Here is a 10,194-nt window from a genome sequence, read left to right as displayed (position 1 = left end):
TGACTTTCACCAAACTTTATTTATCCTTTTTTTGATCTCCGCCTTTTGGCCCTCCCTCTGAATCCTCAAGCTTCTAAAACTCTCTTGATCCCTGGTCAATCTCTCTCAATTCAATTCATCAATCACCTTTTTGGTGCTGTTGCCAACCCCAATCATCTTTTCCTTTCCAACCCACAACACTTCCAACTTGCTTCCAACATGTTCCTAAAACACACACACCACTGCTACACCAGATACTCTCCGCTCTATCCAACCAGACAACCCAGAGGGCAATCATCAAATTTCCCCACTATCCCTCCAACAAATGCTGCAAACCCAGCACCAGACATAGTTCCACCACAGGCATGGGAATATTGGCCCCAAATCCAACAGCACTGGACCCTAAAACTATGTAAATCTTTCCAATCAAGGGCCACCTGTCTGCCTCCAAGAAGGAGTGCATGATGCGGGAAGACCTCTCCTTCCTTTGCAGAACGCAAGGCCACACATCCCGTGAATTCCCAACTAATAAGGGAAAGGGACACGGAAGGATTGCCATGGCACAATGGAGGATCAGCTCCAACACTTGTGGAATGAATACAATGTCAAAATGGCGGATAAGGGTGGAAAGAGGTGGGCTGAGTAGAAAATGGAGGTGATCAGGAATGAAGGCTGTGCCTTTCCTGAGAACAGCTGAGTTGTGTTGTAGTATTGGTGCTAGTCAAATGTTACATAAGAATGAAATTGATCCCCAGTGTTTCATTTCTTGCCCCATCTAAACTCCCAGAGCCACACCCCAGACCCCATCTGGGTGGAGACCTCTGTCCCTCAAGATTCATCATCACCCAACTGAAAGGCACATAAAACGACATCCTTGGTATGTCATGAATCTGCAGAAATGGAGACCAAATTGACTGGAACACTTGCACATACAGGTGTGTATCTTGCCACCCCTGTAATGTAAGTTTGCCAAGCTTGTTTCCCCTTTAGATAGTGATCCACACCCTTAGTGGAACCCCACCTCTGGCATTGCTACTTCTTTGGTAGTATTGTCTCCTCTGCAAACATCCCCAGCAGAGGGCCAAGGGCCCATGATGTGGAAAGCTGGGATATGTGCCTAGGGTGTGTGTGTTTTACCACCCTTGCAATGCAAGTTTGAAGGCCAACCCTCAACCAAAACTGGGCTGGTACAATACCAGCAACGGTATTGTACCAGTAACATATTGATTTTTGATGTGTTACCGTTACTGTTACCAGTAACGGCAGCGCGCTACCGTTAGTAAACTATTCTCCATTTTCTTTTTGGGAGCCATTACAATATACAACTGTTATTTAGATTATGTTACGGTCTTGTTAATCATCACTGGTAACAAAAAATGTGTACAGAAAGATGTTTTGCCCCTATTTTGTTGCTACTTAAGATATGTAGCAAAGAAAATAGGGGTAAATGTCAGGGGGTGGTGGGATAATACATGTTACTGAACATTATTTCACTTTATAAGGTGTTGCAATAAATACTCAAAGCCAAAGAAAAAAAAACCCTTGTTACAATTGAGAGCAGCTGCAGAAAAGCTCATTACTGCCAACAGTAACGGTGATTGATTTGATACAAAATTGGGCCCAATATTGTATTGGATTGTATCAAGCCAGTGTTGCCTCCACTAACTTCCCAAACCGGCTGGCAAGCTTGTTTTCCCAGTAGATAGCACTCCGCAGCCTGACTAGAACTCCAACCAGAACCCAGCTGCTGGCACTGCTAGTTATCTTCCACTCTGCAAACATCCCTGACAGAGGAACAAGGGCCCATGATGGGGAAAGCTAGGATATGGGAAAAGGGATGCATGAACATTGGACATTCAATATGGCAAAACTTCTTCTAAATGCATTTGACAATAATCAATGTTGTTGATGGGCCTTTGGATTCCCAACCTCTCATTTGATCCCAGCCAATGTTGATTCTCAGTGTATTACACCCAATTTATTGGATATCAGGTATTGGCACAAAGATTGCTGGTTGATTAGATTTGGTCTTTTGTTTGAGCTTTAGAGTTGCCCCAAATCTCTGCAGTCTTTGATGGAATTTGGTATTGCAGTAAATCTAAATGAATAAATAAATAATTTGTTGAGAGATATTTCAGAGAAGGTAAGTGAGTTAGACATTGAAAACCAGCAGCGGAACAATAATCAGCTGGTTTCTCAAAAACAAGCTGCAATGAAATGGTTTTAGATCACTCTCTAATGCTTCTCCCAAACTAAATCCAAGTCAAGTAATATGATCCAGATCTTGATCCACAGGGAAGTTAAGACTTCAAGCATTGATTACCGGGAGGTCTGCTCTGCTATAACTCAAGACCCAAGCTTGTTTGATGATGCATCTGCAATCTTCAGTAGCCACTCGATAAGTAGCGGACTGCATCCTGGCTGAGCCGCTCTTCACCAACGATTAACCGGTAATCTTCGCATCTGACGCTTGTGCCTTGGACACTGTTAGTGACATAGGAACGATCCAAAAAACATACACACATAAAATTGTCAGCATAAGCAACCAGATGTAGCAAGAGAAGAATCAAAGAACCACCCATGACGTACCCGGCGTTTTCATCTTTGATCAGTTCAAACTGAATAAAGCGGGTACATAGCACATTTCGTACATGTCAGCTTACACAAATAAAAATCTTGTTTTTTCTGCTTCTCAAAGTCTATCACAGCGGATTTGAGCTCACCCAAGAAACTGCTTTGAGCTCCGGAACGTGGTACTTTATCTCCCCCGACAGTAGTTGTTGCAACCAGGCAAACTTGATATCATGGTTTGAAGCGCCTCCAACAGTTGGACGTCCCGAGCTGAGGGAAGTGGTGTAAGCCGCACCAGTTTCTGCCAGGACTACTGGTTTGCCTTGTCCAGCGCCGTAAAGCTGTAGAGGAACAAAAGAATTTATAAGCGAACATGTGGTAACGGCTAATCATGGTTGTTGGATGCTGCTTTGAACCTACTTCAGAAAACTCTTGGATCTTCTCAAGAGCCTCTCCAGGCCGCGGCAAAACGTTCAATCGGCGCTCCCCTGCAAATTATGCAAATGTCAAATCGCACATGTCGAGCATCAGTATTGGGCCATTGGCAGCCCTCGCAGAAGTCAATAATGCAAGGCTGACCTCCAAAGTGATAAAACGAAAGCCCTAACATATGCAACCCAGTTCCAGTTAATCGAAAGCACGGCATGTAGTTGGTTTCAAGAGATAGGAAACTAACCCGAAATATCGACAGTATCAGCACCAGGCCAGTACCTACTGTAGCCACCTCTAATCGAGTCATTGTATGAGCCGAAAGCGACGTTAGGAGCCCAAAGCATGTCTATTTAGACCAAATGTCGAGGAATGGAATTTAGGTATCAAGATGGAAAAACACAAGCGGCGTTGAGTCAGTGGTCGGATTTAATTCGCCGAAAATTAGAGCCAAAATGATAAAAGAAGTCGAGACTCAACAAGTGCCATGTGTTCGAGCTCTGATTGCATGAGCGATCATTCTCCATTTTGCGCGGAACACTAAGGTCCAAACCGAAAGGAATGATTTCAACATTTGAGCCACTCTCTGTAAACAAGAATTAGACTCACAGTCAGGCTTAAGACCCCATCCATACCAGTCTCCGTTCATCTATGTCAAGGAAGGGATCGAATTGCATGAGCATGGTCAATTTGTCCAGCATTTTTCTTCTTGCGATTGATCTGGGTCTTACCTCGTGAGCAAATCGTAACCAAACTGTGATGCCCAGTCTGTTGATCGATGCCATTTTGATGGCGATACGCTCGGCCTAAGTTTTCCCATTTGCACAATCAATCACGGCGAAAAACCAGTACTAAAAAATGAAACATCACCCACCACATACGGTGTGACTTTGTCTAACCCTTCGCTAGGCAATAGAGCAATCTGCCAAACGGGGTTGCCCGGCGCACTCAGGATGTGTGGTAGGTGCTGAATGGGAAATCAGATGTAAGGAATTTGCTTGGGAATTCGCAGCCAAAATACGGCTTTTGACATACCAGATCAAGCGCGGATAGATCTGGATCATGCTCTGCTAGGTGAACATAGTCTCCCACCTGATAACATTTTGAGCAAATAATCCAAGGTTAGCTTGGGTTTTTTTCATCACAGAGCGACTCAGAAAGAGTTGCACCACCTACAATCGCCATCGGAGCCGGTAACAAGTTGTTGATGTCCCTTACAGCATTGGGGGCGATGCGCTCGCGGAACCCAGGCAGAAATCCAACAGCAACACCACCTCGGTGAAGGTTAGTTGAATTCAGACCAAGGTTTCCGTGGAAGATGTGCCGATCGCTTGGAATAGTTATGCTACGACTGGCCAATGGCAGCAGCAAAGCGGAAATGATGGTTTCTAATGCGAGTTTCATGATGAAAATTTTGATGTAGGAATGGTTTCAATGGTTTCTAGCAGTAGAGATGAAGATGCAAACGATGGGATGGACAGGCCTTGGCTGTCTCTGGGGGTATAGCCTTCCAGGATGCGGCCCTCTCCTCTCCATTATGTAGGAGAAAAATGGGGTCCATCAAGCGCAAGACAAACAAGACTCGCATCAAGTTGAAGGTCGTTCCAGAATGCCATGCTCGCTATTGGCGCAGAATATGTCAGAAGAAATCAAGTTCAACCGAAGGTAGATCGCCAATGCACACTCACGAGTCACAGTCACGGTGACTCAAAAGACACGTAACGCGCTGGTTGATATTTTTTTTTAATTCTCTAGCAAAGGGGCACTTCAACCCTTCACCACAGGTGCGATCGAGGAAATCTCAAGTGCTTCCTTGATGCTCGGCAAGATATCGAATGTTTCCTCGACGCTTGAGCCAAAAAAACGTCCGTTAACCCCGCAAGACGTAGGTTTTGCGTTGAGGGTTCTGGTACGTCGTCAGAACCCTCACTCAACGCGGAGTTCCCGCCAACGTACCAGCAAACAGTGGCGGTATTGAGGCCACATGTTCTTGGGACGTACCAGTCCCCTTAGCGCTCTGCCGGGTGTTGAGGAAACGGCGGTCTTGAAACAAAATGTTCCTACAACAGAGTGGTCCTTAACGTCTGCCAATCTGTCGAGGGAACCGGTTCGTTGGGAGAACAGTCTGATTCTGGACCACCGTTCCCTCAACGCCTCGGCACAGCGTTAAGGGAACATCCGCCTCCGGGATGTCATCAAAACGTTGACTGTGGACCCTCTCGTCCACTCAACAGTCCATGGAACTGTAAGAGGACATTACCCAGTAGTACGTTGAGCACAAAAGTTGTAAATTTTGAGTGACGACTGCTTTGCCATCAGGCTCGAGTTGGAGATTGGGCAAGTTTCTCCCTCGCCGGTACCAAACTAACACAAGTCCCTCCCGTGCTCGCGGGGTGCGAGCACCCTCCCTCTCCGAGATGCTTCGCGCGTCTTCGGAGAACTTCCTCGGCCTCTACATATTATGTAGAAAAGTCCGCCTAGGCCCTAGCTGCGCCCCTGGTTCGCCTCCGTCGGGGGGAGGCATTTGAGGGCATTTGTCGCACATCCTCAAGACTCCCCCATGCAGCTCACCCCTGTCGGTACCATTCAGACTATCAAATAGCGTGGGGGACCATGTGGTGGATCCTATGCGATAGGTGTTTTCCGCCCCTTGATCCATCTTGCTACATACATCTCACTTTTGGTTTTTTTGTAGTGCAGTTTGATTTGACATTGCGCACTATGAGGTACCTACAACAGTGTAAAAGCTAGTGCTAATGTTCATTGTTAAGAGATGTCCCAAAGGACTGCAACTGTTTCAGGCAACGTTTGCAACCTTGAAAAAGAAGTGAGACAGAGAAAAGGAAATTTAATAAAGAAATGTAACTAGAGAATAGACCAATTCAACGTTGAAGGCATTGATCCGGGGAGGGCTTGCTGGTAAAACCGTCAATGGGAGGATACAGCTTCGGGTTGTCCAAAAACCGCCCAGTGTTCCGGATAAGTTGAGCCACCACCTGCGTTGCTTGTAGGACATTTATGTAGGAGATAACGCGAGGATAAGGAAGCCGATCGTAGTTTGAATGCTTTCAATGTACGCCGCATCTGCTGTTGGTGCTGGGGATGTGCTCGGGTAAACAAGGAATTACTCCACCGTTTCCTTGACATTGCATGTGTTGCAAACCGTACAGGGGTGGAGGTTCCTGGTTGAGGCGGAAAAGTCGTTGAGATGGACGTGTCCGGAGCGAAGGTGATGAAAAGTTTTGATAAGGAGAATTCTAATGCCGGCCGATCCTTGGGCCTCCGATGCCTCTCGATGAGTTGATTCCGTGCCGACTCGAGACTTTGTTTCAGTCGGATGGGCCCTGGAGTCCTGCCACAGGCCTGTCTTGCCTGTTTGTCCGCCGTTTCGGTACCCTATGTCCCTATGTCCCTACGTGCCCAGGACACCACCATACACGGACTGAGATGTCAGCCGGGAGGGTACTCATCAAATCCAGAATCTGCAAAAGGAGAGCCGGTTTATGGCTGCCTGGCTATCCGATAAACTCGTGATAGTTCTCGTTAGTCCCCTTTCCACCATCGCCATTCCGAGCTTGAGGCCTAGCAATAGCCCTACTACTTCACATTCGAAGTTGGAGGCTTTACTACTCAGCCCCAGTCCTGCTAACTCCGAGAATTTGTCATCGGCTGTCGTCGCGGCAGCCCCTAACCCTTTCTCAGGGTGGGCCGACCCGTCAGTATAAATAAAGAGATCGCTTCCCGGGGAGGAATCTAACAATTCTTTAATGGCCCGAGCCACCTCCTCCTTACCACCCGAGTCGATCATACTCTCTAGACTCTAGCCGACCCGTATGCGCCCAGGGGGGAAAACTTGGGAGACAGAAAGACAATTGTTCTATTTCAGATAGGTTTGCCGACTTTAGTCGCTCCTTCATCAAGTTGGCTCCGGCCGGGTTGGGGAACCTAACCGCCCCTCCGGACCCACACAATCCTGGCGAATTTGCAGTTCAATCACCATTTTGGCGAGGAAGAAATTGGCGATCCAGTTTCGCGCTGTGGTCTCGAGTCGCCATACATAGGAAGTCACAAAGAAGGGCAGAAGCCCCCAGAATAGCCCCTTATTTTGGTCGACCAGTCCAGAACTAACCAAAGGTCCGGGTGACATGATATTTGGTTTAACTTTAGGGTCCCTCTACAAAACACAGCGTACGGTGCAGCTTTCATGGGCCGGGCTTGTCAAGTGAATAGTAACATATACCTGACCGAAACCCGAGGAATAGATATTCAAAACGTTTGGACCTGATGTCGGAATAGAAGTCATCCTTTTTTAGATCTACATACAGCCTCGTCTACTGATTCAAATCACCTACACTTTCTGTTTTCACTTCCCAAACAACAAACAACAGGATTTCAGTGTCACGTATGCATGAGGAGCTCCCCACGCATTCAGACCCTAGTAATCTCCACCTGGTCATCAATGGAAAGGTGTACGCAGTATCCAAGTTCTTGGAGGAACATCCAGGTCGTGAGGAAGTCTTATTAAGTGAAGCTGGTAAAGACACCACTGAACCTTTCGAGGACATTGGCCATAGTAGAGGCACATTGATGGAGCAGTTTTGCGTCGGAACTTGCAAACAGGTCAGCTTATATTTTGGCCATTTTCTTGGTATCATGATCATCTTTCAATGATGAGCCATCTTATCGCTTGGCCCCACCACTCCTATTTCAGGGGGCACCCACAGGACCGCCGGCCACCAAAAAGTCTTCCCAACAAGCTCATGCATCTAAATACCTCCAATCAACAGTCTGGTGGCTGGGGTTTTATGGTGCCACTCGCGATCCTAGCTGCTTATCTTTCCTATTGTAAGATATTTCACCCTCATCTCATCATATGATATCGATAGACCAAATTCCCACTTAACCAGACGCTAATCGTATTCTTTGACTTTCTTCTTGGGCTCAATCGGCTTCACAAAATACACCTCCTGCACAGGTTTTTACTTTGGCACATAAAATAACTAGGTTCCATGATTCTGTGGCTTGAAATCTGTTGCTCTTTGTGATTATATCAATCTTGGGAACCAAAGACAGCTCATCTGAGAAAAGAGAGCATATGGGAAGGCTCAGTGTGAGGAAAGAGAGACGGAAGCTTTCAAAAATTCATTGTTCTCAGTGACAAAAAAGCCGCAGAAGCTTGGGGAAAATTACCCCTCATGACAATCTGAGTATCCAAGTGTTGAAGTTGAACAATATGAGGTACATTTGTACAGTATAGAAGAGGAAGTAAGAGAAAGATATAGTGGCAGAGAAATTTAAACGAGTTCAGCGAGGAGTAGGTTGGGAGCTTGACAATACGTCTTGAAGGTCTGGACTAAACGGGCCAATTCAACGCCTTCGACGGCCCGGTGATCGGCGGTAAAGGATACTTCGACCATCAACCTCGGCTCAATCCTTAACTCTCGGGTTGGCACCAGATCGGGATCGAGGGCATATGCTTTGGCTAGCTCTTTGTCGCTCGCGGCGTACTCCGGCCGCACTTTTATCGAGCCAATCGCTCCGATAGCCAGCTGTCCTGTGGGAGGAATCACTGGATGTGTATATGCTGGGAGAGGTTTTTTTGCCCGGCGGTCAGTGATTCACAGCTGCAGTAGTATTGCAACGTATTTAAAAAAAAGGTGCCACTCAACTACCACCGATGATTCCGATGTTGCTTATCGTCAAAGTACCCGATCGGTTGCCACCCAATTTATCCGGTATTCTTGGGATTTTGTCCGGAGACGACTGGTCGATAAATTTACGAAGACTGGTGATATGATCTGCGATTTCGACGATGGACTTCGAATCGACTGAAGGGATGAGAGGGGTCAAGAGACCAGCGGGAGCGTCGACGGCTATCGAGATATCGCAACTTTGGCGCTTGATGAATTGAGGCGGATCGTCGTTTGATAGTGTTGATCTAAACAGTTCGTTTTGCATCATGGCCTTTCCTAGTATTTTGATAAATATGCTGAGTGGTGTGATTCGTGAGTTGGGATAACTTTTCAGGAGTCCTTGCCGAAGTCTTTCTAGTTCAGTCACATCGACTTGATCGTAGTATCCAAAATGTGGAATTCGCAATGATTGGGACATTCCTCTGAACATAGCCTGTCTTACAGCTCCAAAGGGTTCTTTGAGCGCTTGAGAAACTTTCTTTGGGGTTTGGTTTGGTTGACTACCCAGAGATTTGGCTGTCGGCTGGCTTGAAATCAAATCAGATTCACTCAAATGGTTCATCACATCCTCCTTTGTCACCCGGCCTTCTTTTCCAGTCCCTCTGATCGTGGTAATATCCAAGTCATGCTCACGAGACAATCTGCGGACAGCGGGAGTCGAGTGTACCTGCGTCTTTCGAGCATTCTGATCGGAGGGCGATAGGAGATCGAGTGCTGGCGAGCCGTCCTGTTTGATCTGTTTCTCTTGTGTTTCGACCAGCTTATCAAATTGATCTTGTTCTTGATCTGCGAAGTGTTCCGGAGGGGATGTCGGTAGTTCAGACTCAACCAAGATCATACAAAGCGGCTCTCCAACCTTGACGACCTGTCCCGTTTGACCCACCAAGCTTTCGACTATGCCGTCATATGGACTTGTGATTTCTACGGTTGCTTTATCTGATTGAACTTCAGCTATTGGATCAAATTCTGCTACTGTTTGACCTGGTGTAACTAGCCTGTTCTTACAGCAATTTAGTCAAAGAACCAAAATTTTCCTTTTTCAGTATGATCTGTCAAGGACGGGTAGAATTAAGAGCACCAATGGAGTAGAAGGAAACTGTCGAAAGACCATTTGACTATTTCACATCCAGTGATACCTTCGCCGATATCCGCCAGTAGGAAGGGCTTCGAGGTGCGATGAGTGGATAGCTGCTGGAGGGCTGTAGGGGTGCAACTGAAGTAGTAGTGTTGACAAGCTGAGAGTGGATGGCCTGGAGTAACCGGCGTTCGATGGACTGGTAGATGGTTGCAGTTCAAGTGATGGATCGAATATGACAGCCTTGGGACGGCCAGAAGTGGATGTTGCCGTTGGACTGGTGATGATGGATTTTGCAAGCTCTTGAGAAACCTCTGAGGCTGTCGAAGGCTGGGTGGAAGCATCTTGATGGATCTCGAGCCTAGGGATGCTGACTGCTGAGCCGGGAAAGGTCAACAAGCATATACCTGCATATACTCAACTTCGATGACGTCATTACCACCTGAT

General features: G+C 46.8%; 3 protein-coding genes across 3 annotated transcripts; 1 reads left to right on the top strand and 2 right to left on the bottom strand.

Annotated features, from left to right (window-relative positions):
- Positions 1 to 2,363: 2,363 nt before the first annotated feature.
- On the bottom strand, positions 2,364 to 4,383 carry PtA15_13A382 (uncharacterized protein; the record flags this gene model as incomplete). Its single annotated transcript, XM_053162574.1, has 11 exons — positions 2,364 to 2,463; positions 2,569 to 2,597; positions 2,703 to 2,891; positions 2,971 to 3,038; positions 3,130 to 3,153; positions 3,227 to 3,328; positions 3,589 to 3,628; positions 3,711 to 3,785; positions 3,854 to 3,946; positions 4,015 to 4,071; positions 4,156 to 4,383. The coding sequence occupies 11 exons, from the start codon at positions 4,381 to 4,383 to the stop codon at positions 2,364 to 2,366; spliced, it is 1,005 nt and encodes a 334-aa protein (XP_053026537.1).
- A 3,000-nt stretch (positions 4,384 to 7,383) lies between these two features.
- Positions 7,384 to 7,893, top strand: PtA15_13A381 (uncharacterized protein; the record flags this gene model as incomplete). The annotated part of the gene is made up of 3 exons (XM_053162573.1): positions 7,384 to 7,599; positions 7,691 to 7,824; positions 7,887 to 7,893. The coding sequence occupies 3 exons, from the start codon at positions 7,384 to 7,386 to the stop codon at positions 7,891 to 7,893; spliced, it is 357 nt and encodes a 118-aa protein (XP_053026536.1).
- A 380-nt stretch (positions 7,894 to 8,273) lies between these two features.
- On the bottom strand, positions 8,274 to 10,091 carry PtA15_13A380 (uncharacterized protein; the record flags this gene model as incomplete). The annotated part of the gene is made up of 3 exons (XM_053162572.1): positions 8,274 to 8,563; positions 8,649 to 9,667; positions 9,781 to 10,091. The coding sequence occupies 3 exons, from the start codon at positions 10,089 to 10,091 to the stop codon at positions 8,274 to 8,276; spliced, it is 1,620 nt and encodes a 539-aa protein (XP_053026535.1).
- Between the last annotated feature and the right edge of the window lie 103 nt (positions 10,092 to 10,194).

The sequence above is a fragment of the Puccinia triticina genome, chromosome 13A (genome assembly GCF_026914185.1).
Source record: "Puccinia triticina chromosome 13A, complete sequence".
NCBI lineage: Eukaryota > Fungi > Basidiomycota > Pucciniomycetes > Pucciniales > Pucciniaceae > Puccinia > Puccinia triticina.
This window is presented reverse-complemented; position numbering and strand designations above follow the sequence as displayed.